This window comes from Sebastes umbrosus, chromosome 4 (genome assembly GCF_015220745.1).
Source record: "Sebastes umbrosus isolate fSebUmb1 chromosome 4, fSebUmb1.pri, whole genome shotgun sequence".
Classification (NCBI taxonomy): Eukaryota; Metazoa; Chordata; class Actinopteri; order Perciformes; family Sebastidae; genus Sebastes; species Sebastes umbrosus.
In genome coordinates this window covers 2,081,559-2,105,272 of record NC_051272.1, presented here as the reverse complement: position 1 = coordinate 2,105,272, position 23,714 = coordinate 2,081,559, and the positions used below count along the sequence as shown (strand labels likewise).

Sequence of the window (23,714 nt, the reverse complement as noted above, 5' to 3'; positions counted from 1 at the left end):
TTTATTTTAAAAACATCAGCAGATTCATTGATAATGAAAACAATCTGTAGTTGCAGCGCTGGTTGTGGATGTGGGCAGCATCTTTCATACGCCGCGACATTGTTGGCTCTCAGGTGTATATATCTGTGAGCAAGTCGAGTTGATTAGCGAGCTTGTGTATGCATGCCTGCCCCCTACAACTGTTTGTGTGTATTAGCAACCGTCTGGATGTGGCGGCGATGTCGGGGAGAAGCCATTGGCTCCTGAAAGTAGCTCTCCTCCGCCAGGCCAGACCGTTTAATCAGGTTCCCCACATCCGCCAGCTGTGTCCACACAGCAAACAGCCACTCCGTCCCGCTGGAGAGCCGCGACATCCAGCTGGGGGGGGGGGGGAGGCCAGTTAGCATTGGGAGATTAGCCCAAACTGCTGCTGCTGCTGCTGCTGCTGCTGCTGCTAGTGCTGCTGCCCAGACACAGAGAGGTTGTGTGTTTGTTTGAGAGACAAACAGAGATTGAGAGATTACAAGAGACATTGAGGTCGGTTGCTGAGAAAGGTATGAAAAGTGTAGTCGAGAGTGTGTGTGTGTGTGTGTGTGTGTGTAGGGATACACACACATACATGCACATTTAAATGTGTGGTTTGTGTGTGTTTTTGCGCTCTCGCTGCTCAAGTGTCCAGCTGGCAGAGGCGAGATAGCAGGAGCCTTGAAAATGGTGACGGAGCGGTAAACAGACACACAAGCAGCCTATCAGTCCTAATGAGGAAAAGTGCTGTGCCTAAAAGGATGGTGTGTGTGTGTGGGGGGGGGTACGCTCGCACCCGTGACTCGTGGTCATACATCAAAACAGACAAATATACACAAGAGGGCATGTAGACACACAAGAGGAACACAGGCGTGAGAATTGGGACCCACACACACACATATTAGGAGAGCAAAGTGTGATTCACTCCTTGGATCACAGGCCAACTTTAAAGGTGTTAGCATATTTAGGCCAGAGCAGCTGGATCCCTTCTGAAATGGACCTGGCCCATCAATCCCCCCCGCCTGGTGCCCTGAATACAATGGCTGCGCTGGCTGCTTTGGTGAGCATGGTTCTCCCCAGTCAGTCAAATTGAAATAAATGAACTGCCAACCCTGACGGCAGGGTAATTGTTCATATGGAAATTGGATCGCCGTCGTCGTCACAACAGCCAACTCGTGAAACAATTTCCCCGTTAAGGATGGGACAAGAGTGTTTGCATGTCAAAAAAAAAAAAAAAAAGATGGGAGACATGCAGAGAAAGGAGTTCTCTCTCTCCCACTTTATGTTTCATCTTTTAACAATGCCACTTGTTCGTCTTGCCTATCCTTCCCTTCCCTGGACGGCGGGAAAATAAAGGATGGAGATCCGCCCCTCATTTCCGGCTCCTTGTATGGCTCCTAACCCACGTTGTCATGTTGCCTTGTACACACTTTATCATCAGCACACACACACACTGACAGAGACATGACACGATTCACTTCAGAGCATTAACCCCTCGCTCACCTCCCTCGCCGCCCATCCCCCAAGGCCTCTGGGGACACGCAAGTAATTTAATAGCAGTTCATTTTTATAACACTGAAAGCGGCATCAATGTGAAGATACCCCCCCACCGCCACAACCCCACATCAATGTCAGACCATGGCATCTGTCAAAGCCAGCTCTCCGATAAAGAAAGTGCTGAATATGAATGATCGCAGTATGGGGTGATATCCTATTATGTTTTCGGGGTAGGGCGTCTGTTTTTTTTATTTTTTATTTATTATATCAGTTTTCTTCCCGTATCTGTTTTAATGAGTGAGAGCAGGAGTACTCACGCTGCTTCAAAACTTGCCAGGTCAGCAGACGCAGCAAGTGTTTGTGTGTGTGTGTGATCTAATCATGACACACACACTCTTGTTTTCTCCTTCCTGATCTCTTGCTCCCTCTCTCAGGCACGCTTGTAGACTTCCTCCTGGTGGGTGTTGTCCTAGAAAAAAGGGAGGGAGGGGGGGAGGTGTGGGTGTTGCGTGGTGAGAGAATTGGCCGAGAGGCATGCGGACTGCCATGCTGGGTTTTAGTGCCCCAGTGTCAAAGAGACACAGCGTGGCTTGTTTGAAGAGAAGAGTGTCTCTGTGTGGTCGGAGTGGGATTACCTTGTCAGCACTTCAAACTGCGCTGGTGCACGTATCGGTGCATGCACGTGTATCTCTAAGCCCCGTGAATCTGTGTGTGTGTTTGTGTGCACACCTGCCATTTTTCAATTATCTTTCATTTTCCTCTGCTGAGAGCTTCTTTTCCTGTCCAGACATGTCCTAACTTGTCGAGGGAGGTTGAAAGAGATGGCACTATAGTTGTCATAAAAAATAGGAGTGTGTGTAATGACCAGAAAGCCAACAAAGAGACACACCTTCATGTGCTATTTTCAAGCCTCTGCAGGCGGTAGGTGGCTCAGCAGTTTTTTTTTCTCTTAATGTTTATTTTCCCTCCAACAATAGAAATCAACTCGAGGTGGAAAATCACGAATCACTTTGCTGAATCAAATCGGGCCTATTAAGTTCCTTCACTAAGCGATCACATCACTGTTCATAATATTCTTCAGTGTTGTTGCTGTCAGTTCAGTTCAGTAGCCGACAAAAACAAGGCCGCTGCTTACATGTTTTTCTTGTTTGGTTTGTTGACAGCTTTCTAATGTATCTATAAAAATACAACATATTAGACTTCGTCAGGGACAGGACAAAGTCTATCTTTGCGAAACCAGCTGGACTTATTGTTGTTTTTTCTGTGGACAGAATTCCTTCATTTGTTAACACAAAGCTTTTATTCTGAAATATGTGCAGGACAGTGTTGTAGAACATGCAGTGACTTGCAGAGCTCCATGAATGAATATAGTACCGGGTTTTAATGTGGATTATTACTATTATTTACAAATTACCACTCGTTTCTTAACCTTTCTCTGTCTAAAATAAACATAAATGACATTTATAATGAAATGAAATGGCCATTACATTACGAAAGGCAAACTCTATGTAGACAGAAAGAGCTGACAGCAGCAGCAAAAACGCAGCAGACATGCAGCTGAAATGCAGCTGATGTGAACACCCAACGCATGAATCACGCAGCCGCCACGCGCTCCTGAAAGTTCCCAGTATGGATGAGGCGTTATTCAGCGTTCGGTTGTACTTAACTCCACTCTCTCGAGTCACTTCAGGTTGCAAAAATCCAACATGGTGACGGCCAAAATGCCGAACTCGAGGTTTCAAAACTGACATCACTAATCCACTTCTTATATACAGTCTATTGTTTAGCTAAACAGTCCACCAACCTTTAGCATTCAGCGTCTTGACAAAAGAACTAGAAAATTAAATGAAAAAAATAAATAATGGATTGAATCTTTTCAGGTTATTAGTTGTGGTACCACCTATTTGCTGCAGTTTTATCGCAACATTGTCGTTTATGTGGCTTTTGTGGTCTTTTAAAAAGCTTTTGAGCTCCACTTCTAAAGGTATTGATTGGCTCAGTGACGATGAGGATTCAGTACAGTCAGTTCAGTTCAAGGATTCTGTGAAAACATTCGTCCTTTTCCTTTAACTCTAAAGTGAACAATGTGCAGAGGAGTTAGGGGAGATTTCTAAAAAAATCTGGCAGTTTTAATTCATCAATTGTGTCTTTGACAGGATCACATTTTTCACATGTGCCAGCTTCATTAGCATGTGATGTGTTTCATTATTATTTATCCCAAGCCATCGGAGGCTTCATTAGCTGCAGGCTGATGCGGCACGCAGTCGCTAAATTTAGCAGCTTTTTTTTCATTTATTCAGAATAGCCACGTGTTGGATGGTATATATGCCCACTTGCCATGTTCTCACACAGCAGCTTAGAGACATGTTGAGAAAGGAGAGGTGGGCCGGTCTGCGGAGAAATGGGCCTCATTCCACCTGTGTCACCCCCACCAGACGTCTGCCTCTCCTCAGCTCTTTGAAGCCTCTTTAATTCCAGCGTTCAGGATTAAGCCCGTGAAAAAAAAGGATGAAAAGTGATAGAGCGACAGAAGGAGACATCCTAGGAGAGAACAGGCTCCTTTGAAATATGTTAAGAATTTCGTTTGCGCTGACCCACAATGCAGCATCTGAGGTTTTTTTACTGATCGAGGGCTGGCTATAGGATTTGAAAAGGACTCTTTGAAGTCATGGATGTAAGTGGAACTGTAGTTTTCTGAAACCTAAATGAGCACCCCGAGACATTGTCCTTGCATTCTACATTACGGGCTGAGAAAGTTGCATTGTCACAGCATGTTTGAGTGGAAGTCAAAGGAATCAAGTAATTTTCTGTCACAGAAACCATCGACATAATCCACCTTTTGTGGAGTCTCTCTGTGCGGTCCGTATCATGGCCGAGCGAATTGATGGGAATATGGATATTACAGTTTTTTTTGGCGGTTGGCACACAATGGAGGTACATTCAGAGAGGCAGTCATGCTTCAATTACTGTCCATATTTACAATCGCACCCAATATTTAGACAGTATGGTCTTCCTTGTTGTGTACAAAAGCAGAAAAAAAACAGCTGTTGTTTATTTTCGGACGTTTTGTAGATGCACATTTCTACAGTAGGTTTAATTTGCACGTACAGGAGCGGCTGATGAAGTTACAAAACGCTAGCTTTTCCTGTCAGGTGTTTCCACAAACAGATAACAAAGTGCACATTAAAGGTCATGTTCAAGTTTGGAGCGTTCTTTAACCTCCTTCTCGACAAGTTAATACGACAGGTTTTTCTAGTTTCATATGATGCCAGTATCTTCACTCTAGCTTTAAAACTGAGCCTGATACAACCTAGAAATCACAAGTTGAAATAAGTTTTGCACTAACGTGTTATTATCATGTTAACTTTGACAGCCTTACTTTAAATGAAAGTTAGAAACAGAGAGAGGTAGTGAATTTAAAAGAAGAGAATAATAATAAAAGGTTTAATTGATGAAGGTGGTTGAAGGCAGCAAATAAGATGTGGGTCAGTGTTTCTCACACCTCAAAGTTCACACCCTCAGTGCACATTTGAAGTGTCAAATAATGAGCCCAGAAATGACACACATCAGTTATCACAAGCGGTGCATTCAAGCGTTCCCTTTTATTGTGGTTTAAATGGATTTTTTCTGTGATTATTGTCGTTCATGCCTTCAGTAGAAAGCCACCTGCATTCTAGCTCTAACGTCTCACACGTTATTGCCAAAAGGCAGCCCTGCCCTAAATACACCCTAAGTACGGCTTTGTGAAGCTCACTTTTACAGAGCAAACTTTATTACTCCAAGATTGCCTCACAGAGGTGTTCATTTAAGTCTGCGATCATTTTTAAGGCCGTTTCTTCCGTCTCTCTGTGAACAATTTCCCCACCGCTCTTTGTCAGTGCGGCTTCACTGCGTTTGTTTACATTGTCAACATTTTGAGGCTGCGAGGAACGTTTTTGCAGTTTATGCAGTTTATGCAGTTTTTTTCCGCGGCGCTTCCTTGAAAAACTCAAAACATAAAAGTGAGTTATTGTTAGGCGCCTCTTAAAGCTGACACATGTTTGTAATTGTCATTCAACTTAGCCCGGGCGGATCCGTCTTTGTAATTGAAGTTTTGTTACTCCGGAGCTGAAATTGTTGATGTTCCTTTTATTTTGTCCAACCCCTGTAATGTGCATGTAGACTCAATTTAAATGTTTCTTTTGTCTGCTCCTCTTAGTTAAATCTTAAGACCACCCCTCCCTCATAATTAAAGCTCTAACCACACACATTTCTGTCCTGAATAAGCAGAGTTTTATTGCACCATTTCAGTTTTAATTAAAATATTTAAGGCTATGATTTGAAAAGGGCACGATACATTTACGCAGTGAAATTGGTTGCGGAGGGTCGGGGGGAGAGAGAAGGACTGAGGCAGTAAATAGGAAGAAAAATAAAATCATCAAATCGAGTAGTCGGCACTTAAATGCTGATGGGAGTTGCCAGTGAAATTAACAGGATCCCCTCTGGGTAAATGTCTAATCAGTGGTCTCCCCACTTAGTCCAGTGAGAGAAGGCAGGTTAACATAATAAAACACAGCGTTGGCAAAGCGACCTCCTGGAAGTTTCATCAGGGGTTTTCAGTTTGACAAATGTGCCTGCGGTCTTGACCGGCAAAATGTAATACGAAGGAGGATACTATTCGAGCATGCAAACATACACGCACATTTGCTGTGCAGGCGATAGCTGCTTCAAAGCCACATGCAGCTCCATATTTACCACAGCCTGGGCAAACAGCAGCGAGCGAGGACTCGACAGGCACCTGCTGTTAGCCGGTATACATGATGCTGTCTGTATTTTTACAGGGATGTTGTGTGATCATGTTTCCTGAGACTAAACGGTGTACTTCCTGTGCACATAGTGCTGGGAGGTGTTGTTGAAGGGGAAGAAAAAAAAAAGCAAAGTGCAAATTAAGCTGGAACGGATCCAAGGTTTTTAAATAGGATTTTGTTGTGTTATTGAGAGCATGGAGCAGTTTGATTTTTTTTTCACCAGCGATCATTTCTGATATTAAGTCAATTAAATCCAAAATAAACCGTCTTTTTTTTATAGAACTGGAGCAGGAAGTCGCACACAAACAGCTGCACTACACAATGTTAGCTTAAAGGTCCCATAAGTGCCATGTAGGTGCTGTTAAACTATCAAAACGCTCAATATAAGGAGAAATACACACAGCGCGTATTCAGAAATTGTGCGTTTGAAACAAGCCGTCAGGATTTCTGTCCATTTGTGATGTCACAAATATACAATATTTCGCCAAATTTTAGCGTAACTTTGGAGCGTTATTTAGCGTTCTTCCCGACAAGCCAACAAATCATGGTTGGTATCATTGATTCTTTAGGTTTTGTAGGTTTATATGATACCAGTATCTTCACTCTAGCTTTAAGACTGAGCCCGCTACAACCTCTGAAAGACAGAAGCGGGCCGTCGGATTGTTAAGAGGTTAATAGTGTAGACAATAAAAGATCGATACTTGATGCCGGTATATTGATAAAATATTGTCACGTTAAATATCACGATACTATGCTGTATCTTTTTCCCCCCCCAACCCTATTAAACACTGAAGGAATTCAACACACCCATAAATGATGCCAGATACTCTGAGTAATCCACACACCTTGCTGTGAACAGTTTTCACAGGACCTAATTTTCCCAAAAGAAACAGTCCCAAAGTAAACAGTTCACAATGACATCTGTTGACTGTTCAGGCAAAGAAAATTGAATTCAACCCAATTGGTTTGGGGTGAGACGGATATCGCAAATCCTTTGCCAAATAAAATCAAATTATCTGCATGGCTAGATGTGCCAAAGGGTCATTGAGAAAACAAATCGTTGTGAATTCAGCCAACCCTTTTAAAAGAATACTTTGACATGTTGGGAAATATACTTATTCACTTTCTTACTGAGAGTTAGATGAGAAGATATGAAGCTGGAGCTAGGAGATGGGTAGCTTAGCTTAGCTTAGCAGAAACAGTGGGAAACAGGAAGTCTGCCTCTGTCCAAAGGTAAAATCATCCACCACTGGGATTTAAGAGGATAACTATGTAAAAGCTAAAAGAATATTCAATTAGAGGAATTTGGGATCCTAGTACAATTTTGCATCTTAACCATACAATACAATAGGTGTTTACTTTTGGCTCGTGGCCCATCATTGAGTTCCAGTTTTGTCTCTCCAAGGGAAAACGTTTGGGCCCCCCTGGTTTAATCCATACAAAAATCAAAGTGAAAAAGCACCAAGTTAACATCTCCTGACTCCAAGTTCCTCATGTAACTCTCTGCAAGAAAGCTTAGAAGCGTATATATCCCAAACTATTCCTTTAGACCCTCGTGATTGGGGTTATCTATTATTAGCGTGCATCTGTGAGTGTGTGTTTAGTGTTGTATGTTAACCACACACCTACTCTCCACTGCAGTCGTGTGTTGCTGATGGTTAATGTACATTTATGTGTGCATTTAACTGCATTAATAATGAAACGCCTCTTTCCCTTTCTGTTCTCTCCAGAGATGGCAAGCTGGGTCTCCCTCCTCCTCTTTCTCTTCTGCTGGTCAGTCTCAGGAGCCCAGGAGGAGAACGGCGAACTCTCCATCGTGAAGTTCATCTCCGACACCTCCATCAACAATGTGGTCCAGGACCCTGAGAGTGGTCGCATCTACCTGGGGGCGGTCAACGCCATCTACCAGCTGGGGCCGTCGCTCCAGCGGCAGGCTCGTTTCGATACGGGCCCCAAAGACGACTCCCGGGCCTGTACGCCGCCTGCTTCTGCCTGCCAGGACATAAAGTCAATGCCCAACCTCAACAAGCTTCTGCTGGTCCACCGGTCCAACGGCTCGCTCATAGTCTGCGGCAGCCGCTACCGAGGCATCTGCTCCCTCCTCAACCTGACCAACGTGGAACAGCAGCTGTATTACAGTGACATTAAAGGAGAGAGGACTTACGTGGCTAGCATAGAGGACAACGTGAACGTGGTGGGCGTCATGTCCCACTACTACTCAAAAGACGACGGGAACACCTTCAGTGTGTTTCTTGTCGGGAAGGGCTACGGAAGCCTTGACAGCACAAAACTCATCAGCACACGAATCCTTCAGGACTTCCGTGAGTGGGTCGTGTTTGAGAGCATCATCGAGGCCTCCACGGTACAGACGACGCCATTTGTTCCCAAGTACCTGCACGACTTCCGCCACGTCTTCAAAGATGATGGTTTTGTATATTTCCTCTTTTCGAGGACGCTCGACGGTTCGGATAATAAAAACCTGACCTTTGTATCTCGTCTTTGCGAAAACGACCACAACTACTACTCCCACACGGAGCTCCAGTTAAACTGCGGTGATAAAAACCAATACAACAAAGTCCAAGCTGCGTATGTGGCCTCTCCGGGAAAAGAGCTGGCGCGGTTCATGACCGAAGACGGTAAGTATGGGAAGGTCGTCCCGTGGAGCAAAGTTCTGTTCATGGTGGCGAGTCCAGATGAGGACGAAAACAACTCTGCTCTCTGCATGTATCCGCTCAACTCCATCAATGAGCGACTGATTGACATCATCAGCGCCTGCTACAGCGACTCGGGGCTGATCTCCGGGTTCCCCGCCGTGAACATCCCCTACGCATCATCGAAAAATGACTTCTGCACATCAAAAATTGCGGTAAGGGCTTCTCTGTGTCAGCTGATTAAAGTTTTAAAAAGTCAGTTTGGATGTGAGTGAGATTTGATTTTGAAGAATTCCCTTTGCAGTGATCAATAATGCAGAGACGTGTCACTACTTTAATGTCTTTGTTTACTTTGTTCTGCAGATCCTGTTTTTTATTGTTCTGTCTCACACATCTTCCCTCCTTCCGTGTCTCTTTTCCCCAATTCCCTGAACTCATCCACATTAACACCATATAGCGGTGGTGGGCAAATCACCATCATCTTTCATAGTTGACATCAAAACTCTTTTAATTTTTTCACATATTTGCTGTGGATAACAACGTAATTACAAAGCAAATTCTGATAAATATGACTTTGTAACATCCAATACTGTCAGATACCCACATGAATTCAGACTGTTTTAATTCCAGCTTTAGCCCATTTGACCAGAACAGATTCACGTCTCAAAAAACACAAATTTGTGTCACTCTTAACAGAAATGGATGCGATATCAACCGTGTTTTCATTCAACCATAAATGAAGCAAGCCACTGTTCATGATGTGTGGATATCCCATCAATCAAATCTCTCGTAGTCGAACACAGAACGTATATTTGCATATATCAGTCATTTCTTTTTGCTCAATGAGTATTAACATAAGCTGCTGTAACTCCGTTACCTCAAACTTAAGAATGAGAAAAATGACTTAATTAAACAAACTGTTTTTATAAATATGTATTATGTATGTAGAGCTTTTTGTTTTTATGTTGTTCTTCTATATCAGAGGTTCTCAACCTTTTGCAATTTAAGGCACACTTCTGATTATTAAAAAAATTCAGAGGACCACCTTCCCAAATAAAAGAGAAAAAATAACCGGGCTGTAAATATGTGTTATGTATGACTGCATATTAAGTGCCGACTGTTGGTAAAAAATAAATTCAAAAATTATGGAGCTAGGGAGGGGGATAATATTCAGTGATAAAACTTTAAATTTCTGAGATTAAAGTGGCAAATTTACAAGAAAAACCTCACAGATTTGCGATGTGGTAAAGTCATACATTTATGAGAAAAAAACTTGAATATTCTCTGAGATTAAAGTGGCAAATTTAGGAGAAGAAACTCACAAATTTGCAAGATTATAAAGTCATAAATTTAAGGAAAAAAACTCCTAAATTTGCAAAATGATATAATTGTAAATTTATAAGAAAAAAACTTTGATATTCTCTGAGATTAAAGTGGCAAATTTAGGAGAAAAAACTCACAAATTTGCAAGATTATAAAGTCATAAATTTACAAGAAAAAACTCAGATATTCTCAGAGATTATAGTGGCAAATTTACGAGAAAAACCTCACAAATTTGCGATATTATGAACTCGTAAATTTATGGGAAAAAAACTCACAAATTTGCAATATTATAAAGTCATAAATTTAAGGGAAGAAAACTCCTAAATTTGCGAAATGATATAGTGGCAAATTTACAAGACAAAATTCACAAGTGGTTGAGAATAGCTGTTCTTTATTGATTAAAAGAAATGCTCTAACAAAACATATCGAAAACTGGCCCATGGTTAAATCTATTTACTGACCTGTTACTGAACTTTATAGTTTATTTAGTAGAGCACCCACAAGGCTGCTAAAGGGTTCGATTGCATCTCGTATTCTTCGGATTAACGCGATCACAATGTGTCATCATCCTTTTTGTTCTTCCTTTTCTTTTGTAGAAAGATACGTTGGCAAACTACAAGTGTGGTGGAGACTTCCTGCCTTCCCCTCTGGCCAGCAATTCCAAATTCGCCTTAGAGGCAAAAGCGTTTTGGGCCAGGCCAGGCCTTCTGACCGCTGTGGCCGTCGCCGTGGAGAACGATCACACCGTCGCCTTCTTGGGGAACACCCAGGGGGAGGTCTTCAAGGTGGAGATGTCTTTCTGACCTGTTGCTCTTCTCTGCTCCACTTTATTTTATTTTCCTTTTAAAGCTTTTAGTCTTACCTGAGGGAAGCAAGGATGGGGGGGGCATTAAAGACTTTATGTCTGACAGCGTAAACCTTGTGTTTTCTCTCCAGGTGCACCTGACCGGGGACCCAGACATGTACAGTAAAGCTCCTGGTGACGCCATGGGAGAGAAGGTCAACAAGAACCTTTTCTTTGACGACAGTCTCAGCCACCTCTACATTACCACAGAGAAGAAGGTGTGTACGTCAGGGCCCTTCTGTAACACATATCATATAACACGCCTCTACACAGGAGACCTTCAGACTACCGGTATCGGGTATCGGGTCCGATACTGTGCTCATGTACTCGTACTCGCAAAACGGCTGAGATACAACGGCACCGGGCCGTTGGTGTGCCCGACTTCGCGGGGCCGGGATCCCACCTCAGCCGGCGCGCGCCGGCCCTCACTTTCATTGCGCCACAGGGTTTTTGCTTGCACCTTCTGACTCGCGCGTGCATTAGACTCCTTGGTACGTGTTTCAAGACGGGTCGGGTGGTTTGCAGACATCGCCGCAGACCCCTGGCGAATTTCACGTGGGTCGAGCCCCGCCCTGGGGGCACAACACGGTTGGGGCGCACTGAGGACAGTCCGCGGGGAGAGAGGGCACAGCGAGCACTTTGGTCACGGCCCCGGGAAACCCTTTCTCCCCGGGCCTTTCCAAGCCGACCTAGAGCTGGCCGCGGCGCACCGCCTCGTATGCGGGACTCCCCAGCCTGCCGTGGGTCTTTTGGCACAGAGAAGTACTCGTATCGGTACTCGTATCGTGACTCGGTATCGGTACTCGGTATCGGCGAGTACCCAAATGTAAGTACTTGTACTCGGTCTGAAAAAAAGTGGAATGGGTGCATCCCTATAAACGATTAATTAAAAATCTATAGTCTTTTTTGGAATTGATACAGTATCACGAAACATAATATCGCGATACTCAATATTTTCAATATTTTCCTCCACACCTACGACTGCGTGTAGGTTACCTGGCAGCGTTCAGAGCCCAAGACACAATCACTGTGGTCATGTAAAACTGAAGAAAGTAGGCTTGAAGCCTAAAAAGGAATATTCTTTTGGTCGCAGTTAGGTGCGTAAAGAGTTGAACGGCAGTACGACAGCTGTATTGATTAAAGTTGACGTGTGAGACACAGGAAGAGAGAGTATTATTATTCACATACTGATTGACTAGCTTTTACTGAAAGGACGTGATACATTTCCTCCTGTTGTGCGTGGGAGAGTTGAATATATTTATTCTTTTTATATGTAGATAATGCAACCAGATGACAGATAGATCAAAGTTTAAACGACTTGCTCAGTATATCTCTCTCACAAGTCGAGTAAATGTCAATAACTGCTGTCAAATCATAATATAACCAATATATTTCTGACCTTGAATCTGTTACATGTATATGTAGATATATATATATATATATATATATATATATATGGTACAGCGTTTCACACGGAATTAGATTATATTGCAGATCATGTACAATTGTCAGTAGACCCTTCATGAGATAGCAGAACAAACAGATACAGCGAGGGGAGATTGCCCACGAGTTAATTAATTGCGGATGGCGTCGTTCTCTATATAATAAGAATATAATCTGGCGGCCGTTTATATACTTGGACGGCCCGCCCAAGTAAAGTCTATTTGTGGGAAACACTGGGGTACAATCAGTGGAGCAAGTAGTACTCAGATCTGTAGCTCAGTCGAATGGTTCGTTCTTCAACTGCAAGGTTGGGGGTTCGATTTCTGGCTACGGTTGATCTGTTCTTGAGCGAGACACTGAATACTCGGGTGCTTTACAGCAGCCCACTGCTCCTAAGGATGGGTTAAATGCAGAGGTAAAATTGCATGTATGTAACGATATCTATATGATGATAATAATAATAATAATAATAACTTTATTTATATAGAACCTTTCAAAACAAAGTTAAGAGTAATTAACACTAACACTAACTAAAAATCTAAACAACATAAAATCATATAAATACAAAATAAAATCATAAAAATATTTACAACAGTGCACCATCAGTTAAGAAAAAGACGTAATATAAAAGTGAGTCTTAAGAAGAGATTTAAAGGAAGACACTGAGTCACTTTTGTTGACGAGTTTGGATTTTGGAACTGTTAGTCGGGCCCTGCCAGACGATCTCAAGCATCAATCAGGCTCATAGGGAGTCATGATGAATCTAATAAATTAAAATTTAAAATTAAAAGTAGAAATACTCCATTAAGTGAAAGTTTGCATTGAAAAAATACACAAGTATTATCAGCAAATGTCCTTAGGAATCAAATACAACAGTGCTCATCCAGAATTGTCCCTTACAGAATATGATATTGTTATACTGTATATATGTTACATTATTGGACCATTATTGTGTTAACGCGTAAGCAGCAGTTTAATGTTGAAGGCGGTTGACGTGGAGCCACGTCTACAAACTTAATATACTGTCGGCTACTTTAATCTACATCGCTGTATCATATTTAACAAGATGATTGCGACATATGTAACCTGATAATAAGACTGAGATGCAGTTTAATTTCCCTATATTCAGTCTATTTGAATCACTGAACAACTCCGAGATGTGATTCAGAGGTCTGCAACGAGGCGAGATCATATTATAGAAAAGTTCTCAACTCTCACCTACTTCCTCCTCTCTGCACACCTGGCCAATCCGACAGTGTTTAAGGGGGCTTCAGATGCTGTTATACGATCCGTCGAGCACTTTGTCTGAAGCATCCTGACGCCTTAAAGTAGCATCAAATGGAAGCACTCAAGCGCATGTAAAGTAAATGTACATAGTTACTTTCCACCTACTGGGTGCAATAAACATTTAGCATGTAGAAAAGAGGGAGTTGTTTTAGTAAGTGAACATGGGGGGGGAGCAGACATGAGAGGCCGTGTGCTCAGACAGGACGTGTTTTACTCCCCACTCTGAACACCTGCAACAAACCCAGGGATCGTTTTCTAGCCGTATTTTAAATGCCTCGTATTTTGTGCGGTGTCTCCCCTAAGGTGCACTGCGTGATCATATTTCATGTTGTAATGCTGCAGATCACCAAGGTGCCGGTGCAGACGTGCCACCAAAAGAAAGACTGCCAATCATGTGTGGAACTGAGGGACCCTTACTGTGGCTGGTGTGTCCTGGAGGGCAGGTGAGGTTCACACACACACACACACACACACTTATAAATGCATGCACACAACGACAGACCAGCACAAACACACCCACACATGCAATTCCATCTGTAAAACACAGCAGGGTATTTGTTCAGTGTTTTATTGCAGACACTTTTAGTACCCCTCGGTGTTTATATTCCATCTCCTGTTGTCCGCGCAGCCGTAAGGAATTAAAGCTGTTTGTCAGCCTCATGCAGCGAAGGCAGTCTGTGCAATTTACTCTCATCAGCCTATATTTATCAGGGTCTGGAGGGTAGAAGGAGCGGTATGTATCATGTATTTTACAGCGATGTGATCAGGAAAGAGAGGAAAAAAGCAGAAAAACAGTTGTGTTCCTCCGGAAGTTGTTGATACTCTTATTCAGAATACGACGCACACACTTTACTTTGAGCTTTAAAAGCTGCAACAAAAACAGCGACTATTTTGATCACCTTTTCGGCCATTGTTCAAACAAAAACATCTGATGATTCAAGCTTTATATGTGATATTTCTGCTAGTGAGTCGGATAAAGCGAGACATGTGACGACAAGAACTCGAGCTCTACGACACTGTGACATCCCTTTTCCTCTGTTTTCTGATGTCTCATTGACAAGATGACTAATTGATGAAGAAAATAATGATCAGATAAATAGATAATAGGGCTGCACAAGTTATCAAATATTAATCGCAATCAGGATTTTGGCTTCTGACAATTAAATGAACTAGGGCTGTCAAAGTTATTAACGCAATTATAACGAGATAACTCAAATTCGTTTTAACGGCACTAATTTCTTTAACGCATTAACGCTTTTTGGGCTGTAGCGGGCTCAGTTTTAAAGCTAGAGTGAAGATATTAAACTATAAAACCTAAGGAATCCATCAGTACCAACCATGTCATACTAGCTTGTCAGGAAGGAGGCTAGATATCATTCAAAACTTACGCTAAATTTTGGCGAGAGAAAACTGGCATGGCCATTTTCAAAGGGGTCCCTTGACCTCTGACCTCCAGATATGTGAATGTAAATGGGTTCTATGGGTACCCACGAGTCTCCCCTTTACAGACATGCCCACTTTATGATCATCACATGCAGTTTGAGGCAAGTCATAGTCAAGTCAGCACACTGACACACTGACAGCTGTTGTTGCCTGTTGGGCTGCAGTTTGCCATGTTATGATTTGAGCATATTTTTTATGCTAAATGCATAAATATATTTTGCATAAAGCAGCATATTTGTCCACTCCCATGTTGATAAAAGTATTAAATATTTGACAAATCTCCCTTTTAAGGAACATTTTGAACAGATAAAGATAAAACATTAATTTGCGATTAACCGTGATTAACTCCGGACAATCATGTGATTAATTGCGATTAAATATTTTAATTGATTGACAACCGTAGTTTAAATGTGAACGTGCAATAAAAATATGTTGTCCCTAAAATAAATGAATAATCGTGATTATCATTTTGGCCATAATCATGCAGCCCTGATAGATAATGAAAATAATCCTTAGTTGCAGCCATGCTTAACTTGTTAGCTTTTCTCTCTTCACTTCTACTTCTTGAAAACAATTTGATCCGTATTATTTTCCACTGAAATCTGAAGCTAAATTATAGTGTGTGCTGCTGTTTGTTTGCACATTATTAAGACACGTCTGTCTGTGTTACGTTTTATTCCTTTTCTAGTACGCATTTGATTTTGAATTGTGTTTTACCCAATTGATGTTGACAAAGAGAGTTCTGTTGTTATTATTATTATTAGTATTGTATTTTTCTCCTTCTCCTGTGCAACATGCTGTGAATATGAAAGTGTTTTTTATCAAATCATACTGCAAATTGTTGAATGTTGAGATAACATTTTCATTATTGATTCATCTGTAGATGATTTTCTTCATTAATCATTTAGTCTATGAAAAGTAGAAAGTTAAACTGCTTTTTTTTTTGACTAATGGTCCAAATCCAAAACAAGTTTCACATATTTCACACTGCATAACCAGATACCAATGAGGGGCATTTAGTGTTTTTCATATCTATATAAAACTCAATCTGTAAAATCTGCACAGACGCTGCTTGACGTCACGTGGGCATGAGGTTGTTATTGACAGAAGCACACAGGAGTCCATAGGCTCTGTTTTTAGTTTTTTTGAGGCCTTGTAACTGTAAAAGTGTTTAGGGGGTTGTGGAGCAGAGGCTGATGGGAGTTGTTCGTCCTTCGTCTGAAGGTGTACCAGGAGGTCTGAGTGCCGACGGGCGGAGGAGAAGAATGGCTGGCTGTGGAGCCCCAGGCAGCAGTGTGTCAAGATCGTCTCCTTCTATCCCCCGAACCTCTCCTGTAAAAAGACTCAGAAGGTACGCCGCTGCTTCTCTTTGTTCTCTGCTCCTCTCTCGCTCCGCAGAACACTCTTACATGCACGTCACACAAACATGCACAGCCTGAGTAATAAACGCTTTCCATTGTGAATCAGAGACCCTGGGCTCTAGGTCTTCCTGCCTCCGTATCGATCGATCCCGAAAACTCCGAAACTGGCTTATTATAACCGACCTGGTTGATTGTGCTCGCAGCCTGAAGATGGAGAGCCTCTCTGCTGTGCACTTTCTCTCTCAAGTTGTTATTTTAGTTTTTTTCATTCCTGACTATTTCTCTGTCCCTCCCTTTCTGACTCACTCTCGTACATCCACAAACAGCAATCAATCAATCTCCGGCCTTCAAAAAGGAAACAGTTTCTGTGTTGTTATTTCAAAGTTTCACTTGAATTATACGCCGAGCAGAGGAATTAATTTAATATGAAGTGATATTACTCAGCCTAACAGGTGATAATCCTTTCTGTGAAAACATATTATTCTGTGTCCAGGTGAAGATCAACGTCCCATCCCTTCCTGCCATCGGGCTTTCTGACCGTCTGCGCTGCTCCATCGAGACCGTTCCTTTTTTCAAAAGTGAAGGCAGCATGACCGACTCTGGTCACGTCTCCTGCGATCTACCCGACCCTTCGCTTATACCACATACACTTGAGGACCAAGGTACGGCCTTTATAATTCACCTACTCTCTTTTTTAATGCAACCTCTTTCAAGGCAAATGTCTGTTGTTCTCCATTATAACCACGGTTGTATCACCAATGGGCTAAAAACGGGCAACTGCCACGGGGCCCCCAGACCTAGAGGGGCCCAAAAAGCCCCAGTTTTACTGCATGTCAGTTTGTTTTGGTAATTAAATCAACTGCGGATTTGTTAGGGAATTTGCCCCACTAAAGTACAATATCAGCCAAGTCGGGTGCTGCATTATTAGCTAATCTGCTAGCCATGTCTTGTAGAGGCACCCTGATTTCCAAAATGTAGTTTTAAGAGCTTTATTATTTTAGTTTATACTGTTTGGTACACACATCCATGTCCGTCTCGGGATGAATAGTAAAAATAATTATATAGGTCGGGCTTCATCTGAACTAAATTAAAGGAATAAATGAAAATCATCAATCATGTATTCATGCTAACATGCTAAACTGATGTGATGAATATAACTCCTAAACATCAGCAAGTTGTCATGGTGACGTTAGCATTTAGCTCAAAGTACTGCTGTGCATAAGTACAGCTTTACGAAGCCACTAGCATCATGGCTGTAGTCTTGTTAAATTAATTAATTAATACATAATTAGTGTAAAGGTATTTAAAGTTTAAAAATGATTTAAAGGTCATGTCATGTGTGTTTAGTCTCATCATGAACTGTGGAAGTCTCGAATATTCTGAATAATTCCATTAATAAATGTGTTAAGCTCATCTCCCACATATTAACCCTTCCTTCGCTGTGTCCTCAGACTTTGTAGCCGTGGCCATCAGGATCTTCGTCAACGAGTCGGTGGAGCTGGCGACGCGGGAGTTCAAGTTCTATAACTGCGCCGCCACAGTGAGGAAATCAGAAAACACGCCGTGAGTCAGACTCTTAATCTATCAGTTCTGCTCTGTCACTCACTGAAAACACACAGTGACACTGAACACAGCATCAACTGACAAACCGTGATGTAAATGTATCACCGTGCATGAACAGACGAGAGATCAAGGCTGTGTTTGTAAATTGTGATGCATGGTAATTTTGAATGCACCTCTTGCGTTTTTCTCTTCTCCTTTTATTACCAAGCCGAGGAAATTGCCTCAGTTTCCTTTTCATTAATCAAAAAATGAAAGTCGATCTCCCCATTTCCCCCCCCTCCCCTCCCCTTCTTATTTTTTTCTTCATTTCTTTCATGCCAAGGAATGTGTGATGAACGAGCTTTGCTTATGTGAAGTTGCAGAGATCCATTTCGTTGTCAGCAGCATGGATTTTTGTTGCCGGACGCTCTTTGATGAGTTTGCATGTTTTTAAGATTTTGTTTGTGCGTGCTTTCATGTGTGTGTGTGTGTGTGCAGCTGCTTAATTATATGTGTGTGTGAACGCATTTTTCTAATCTTCTGTCTACATTTCTGTGTGTGTTTCCAGGTGCATGTCATGCGTGGCCAGTTTGTGGGGCTGCCAGTGGAACACACGTGACCACACCTGCAGTGACATGGACGACATCGTGGTGGGCACCACCATCAAGCAGCGCCAGGTGAGTCTTCTCAAGGTGTTAACACATCAGTGGCACGTCAAGGAGTTTTATCTCTCATAGTGTGTGTTTGGTAAATGTTGGAAAACGTTTAGCAGGAGTTTCAAAAGACACATCTAATCACCACACGTGACGGGACGCTTGAGCGATCTAAATTCCCCCCCCCGAAAATTAATAATAAAAAACTCAAATCCCGGTATCAGCTGGCACCATCTTGCGTGACAAATACTGTAGGGTGGAGGATATCAATTTATAAGTCAGCAGATGTTTCAGCGATACACTTATCTGTCCCCGCAGATGAGGGTGTCCGTTAAGTGGTTGGCGGTATTTAAAATGTAAATGACTGAAAGTGAGTATCTGATTTTGTTCTGATGCCCTCTCAGGGAACCAAGTGTCCTCAGTTTGAGAATCCAGATCCTGTGCTGATCCCCGTGGGCTACAAGACTCGAATCAGCTTCGAGGGGATCAATTTGGACCTCTACCAGGTAAAGTGGCACAGACACATCATTTAAAGCCTTTCTGGGAAACTAACTGGCTCTTTTAAACACTTATTGAGTGTGTTATTAGGCACACAGTGGACCGGATTGGTCTCAATTTATAACCAGTGCATAAGGTGACAAAAAAGTCCAAGTTTCTTTCATAAGACCATCGTCAGCACAACTTAAAGACCATGAATACACAGATGCATGCATACACCCATGTGTCCCTGTACAGTATTTAAAGGGTAACCTCTGTATCATTCAACCTGGAACTTATTCTCCCATGTTATTTTGTCTAACTGACTAATCGGGACAACAATTTCTGAAATTGATCCAGTATTAAGGGTGAGCGCTGTAGACGGCAGCTGCTCATGAGCTGTAGTGTAATCCTATTGGGGCAAGCTGGCACCGTCATTTACGTCCACTAAAAGTGCTTGTTTTTGCCGTGACAGGCTCTGATTGTTATTATAAGTGTCTGACAACATTATGGAAAGATTCTTGCTCAAGGAGAACGCTCGTTCTGAAATCTGGCGAGGTGACGTGTTGCCGGAAGACAACGGTGGAAAAGTGGAATACATTCATGGTGGAAACGGTGTTGGAGTACAGAAAGTTAGCTTAGCTTAGTGTTATCTTAAATATTTTCAATGTCATGGCTGAGTGTTTAGATGATTTCCACAATGTGGATGAGGTCTGAATTTGATGGCCGCCCGTATTTATTAGAGCTGCAGTGTACGGATATTCAGATTTCAACAACACGACTTCTCCTTGAGCGCGACTTGGACACAATAACAAACAGAACGGATCAAGCAAAAGGTAAGAAAAACATTTTAATTCTCTGTAGGGTCCTTTAATAACAATCTGAGCCTGTCAGTGACAAAAACGAGCACTTTTAGTGACGCTGCTCACCGGTTCCAGCGTTCTCCCTCAATACTGGACCAATTCCAGGTTGAAAAATACCAAAGTTACCCTTTAACTCTATACGCAGACACGTATATATACATCATACAGTTGCACGAACAAGGAAAGAAGCCAGTCATCCAAACTTCTCCAGGTGAGAACAGAAGATCTGGAAGTCTTTTACATTTCTTGCTCTGCGGTGAGAAAACGACGAGGAGCATCAGAGACATTTGCAAATAGGAGCTACATGAATTAATGTTTTTATTTGTCTGATCCTCCAGGGTCGTCTCTTCACCATCGGCACGGAGCTGATGAGAAGCACGGAAGAGGAGGTCAATTTTGAAGGCGGGATGTTCTACACCTTCACCGGCTTCGACGTGAGTGCGGCGGTTTTCTAGCTACACTCGACCGCGTCTCTGTGTTCACACTGAACTGCTGTTTCTGTTCCTTTACTGAGATTGTTCAGATGGCTTCTGGCCAATTTGCCCTCCACTCAACACAGCTCCTTGAACCATGGCGGATTTATGGATTATCAAAGTGCAATATAGAACAACCCTGAAACTGAGTGAAATCTACTGTGGAGTACCACTTGATTGCAGATTTTTCAGTCTATATCCAAACTTTCTATCTATGACTTTATGTTGTAAATCAAATCACCCCTTTAGCAGTCACTTTGATATTCTCTAGCTCCCTCTAATGGACGGACTCGCCTCTCTGGAGTTATTTTAGCTCCACATTGTGAATTCTGTGATTGGGAAGCTCAAACAGCTCCTAGCCCGCAGCTATGTTCTTTCCCAACATTGATTTCTTCAGCTGAAAATCTGCCAGGCTGAGTATAATTTTTTTCCCTTCCTTTCTTTCCCTCCCTTGGCATGAGGGGAGCGGCAGCCCACACTGTTTGCCGAGAAGAGCTTAAGTGCCATTAATCACTGGATTCTGTATTAATAATTCATTTTCTTCCAATTTCTTAGTTTTCTTACGACAAGTCACCGGAGACCAATGTTCTCTTCTACGTGAAGGACAAAGAGTCGGGCAAGAAGATGGACAGCACGCTGAACGGTACGCTCTCTCTCACATTTCAATGTGGAGACCTTATTTTTAATGCCCTGCGTGTACACCGCTGGTCCCAGTGTGGGGCTGCCTTTTAATCTTTAATTGAAAAATTAATCAGGAAATGATTTGGTAATGACTGTATCACCAAACATGTTTTGACAAAATATGAAGGATTCAGGGGGCCTGTTTTACATTTTCCTCGTCAGTTATTAGGAGACACGAAGATAGACATCTCGCCATTTATTCATAAAAAGCGAGACCTTTTTAAGTATACGGAAATTAGTATAATGTAGGGCTGTCAATCGATCAATCGTATGACTGTCCATGATTATTTGCAATTAATCGCACATTTTTATCTGTTCAAAATGAACCTTAAAGGGAGATTTCTCAAGTATTTAATACTCTTATCAGCATGGGAGTGGACAAATATGCTGCTTTATGCAAATGTATGTATATATTTATTATTGTAAATCAATTAACAACACAAAACAATGACAGATATTGTTCAGAAACCCTCACAGGTACTGCATTTAGCATAAAACAATATGCTCAAATCATAACATGGCAAACTGCAGCCCAACAGGCAACAACAGCTGTCAGTGTGTCAGTGTGCTGACTTGACTATGACTTGCCCCAAATTGCATGTGATTATTATAAAGTGGGCATGTCTGTAAAGGGGAGACTCGTGGTGTACCCATAGAACCCATTTACATTCACTGATCTGGAGGTCATAGGTCAAGGGAACCCTTTGAAAATGGCCATGACAGTTTATCCTCACCAAAATGTACCCTAAGTTTGGAGCGTTATTTAACCTCCTTCCTGACAAGCTAGTATGACATGGTTGGTACCGATGGATTCATCAGGGTTTTCAGTTTCATATTATACCAGTATCTTCACTCTAGCTTTAAAACTGAGCCCACTACATACAACCTCTGAAAGATCGATTGCGTTAATGCGTTAAAGAAATTAGTGGCGTTAAAACGATTTTGCGTTCACGCATTATTATCACGTTAACAGCCGTTGAATAATGCAAAATGTGATATTTGTTGTTTCCCCTACAGTCACCCTGTACAACTGCTCCATGGGGAGGGAGGACTGTAGTCTCTGTAAGAACGCAGACACGAAGTACAGGTGCGTGTGGTGCGCCAAGCAGAAGGCGTGCGTGTACGATGAGCTCTGCAAACCCGAAGGCTCCGAGGATCCTCACAACGCTGAGTGCCCCAACCCCCAGATCACCGATGTGAGTAGTTACACCGTCGTCATCTCTTGATGTTGACCTTTGAGCTTGAAACGGTACGTGCATGAAAGGCTTGCGACTATAGCGGCGAACAGACAGCGACTTTGGTGATTGGATTATTGATCGCAGCACTTTATTGGCCTCTCCACTTTCTGTCGACGGAGGAGTTGAGAGTCTGTTTCTCCTTGAAGGCGTGCGTGTTGAGCAGCACACCTAGATTGGATCAATTCTGTCTTTGCTCACTTAATTGTTGGTGCCTCATTGTCATTGACAAAAATCCATCAGTAATTGTGTTGATGTCGATGTGACGGAGGTTATGACCAGACATACAACAGCCTGACCGATACATCAGCCGATAAAGATACCGCAGATAAGTCGCCATCAGTGTGTGTGTTGCTGAGATGTTTTATGCACACAGTTTTAAGTATATTATCTGTTGTTATGTCGGTTATTCCACCACTTTGGTCCAGAACGAAATATCTAAAAACTTCATCGTTCCCAGAGGATGAATCCTACAGGCTTCAGTGATTCTCTTACTTCCTCTAGCGCCACCATGAGGTTGACATTTTTGTTTTTTGGTGACATGTTTTGTCAACTACTGGATGGATTGGCACAACATTCATGTCCCCCTCAAGATGAATAGAGCGCAACAGGAATGAGTCATAAAACCCAGAAATGAGTTCGCATTTTAGCACTTCCGATTCCCTCGTCTGGAAGTCAATGTGTTTTTTTAAATAGCTGTTTAGTTAGATTCCTGCATAAGGGCTGTGGTTTTGTTCTACGACATAAAATATGTCAGTAAATACCACATTTGTTGATTTTGAAGCGAGATTACTAAACGTCATCACGCCGACTCGTCCTCCTTTACAGCCTTGGTGTGTTTATACTCGTTCTCATGCGACCGTGGTGTAGTGAGTTTATAGCCTAACGTTAGCTTAATCATAGAAGTGGTGTGAAGATTATCTTGCTGAACAAATCATGATAGTATCATAAACGTTTGTTTGCCACAGAGTTTATTTTCTGCAATAATCAAAAAGATCCCATTGGCTTTTTTTCAATGCAGGGCGATGCTAACTTCCTGATTAGCCTACAAAAATGCGTCATCCCTGGAGTTCTCTGTTATAATAAATCTGGCAACCCCTTTCATCTAGCATCATCATCAGGTGATCATTTTAATGTATCCAATACTTTGG

At 42.3% G+C, this 23,714-nt stretch overlaps 1 protein-coding gene across 4 annotated transcripts in view; it reads left to right on the top strand.

Annotated features, from left to right (window-relative positions):
* plxnb2b (plexin b2b) overlaps positions 1-23,714 on the top strand; it is a 294,038-nt gene that overhangs the window by 227,741 nt on the left and 42,583 nt on the right. For 3 of the 4 annotated variants that reach the window (XM_037767568.1, XM_037767567.1, XM_037767569.1), the window contains 12 exons: positions 8,018-9,153; positions 10,858-11,046; positions 11,198-11,323; positions 14,178-14,278; positions 16,503-16,629; positions 17,133-17,301; positions 18,091-18,202; positions 18,750-18,858; positions 19,239-19,340; positions 20,513-20,608; positions 21,203-21,290; positions 22,346-22,524. In XM_037767568.1, the coding sequence (XP_037623496.1) occupies positions 8,020-9,153; positions 10,858-11,046; positions 11,198-11,323; positions 14,178-14,278; positions 16,503-16,629; positions 17,133-17,301; positions 18,091-18,202; positions 18,750-18,858; positions 19,239-19,340; positions 20,513-20,608; positions 21,203-21,290; positions 22,346-22,524 (2,532 nt within the window). In that variant the 5' untranslated portion in view covers positions 8,018-8,019. The remainder of the gene's footprint in view (positions 1-8,017; positions 9,154-10,857; positions 11,047-11,197; positions 11,324-14,177; positions 14,279-16,502; positions 16,630-17,132; positions 17,302-18,090; positions 18,203-18,749; positions 18,859-19,238; positions 19,341-20,512; positions 20,609-21,202; positions 21,291-22,345; positions 22,525-23,714) is intronic. The other variant, XM_037767570.1, reaches the window with a different exon arrangement.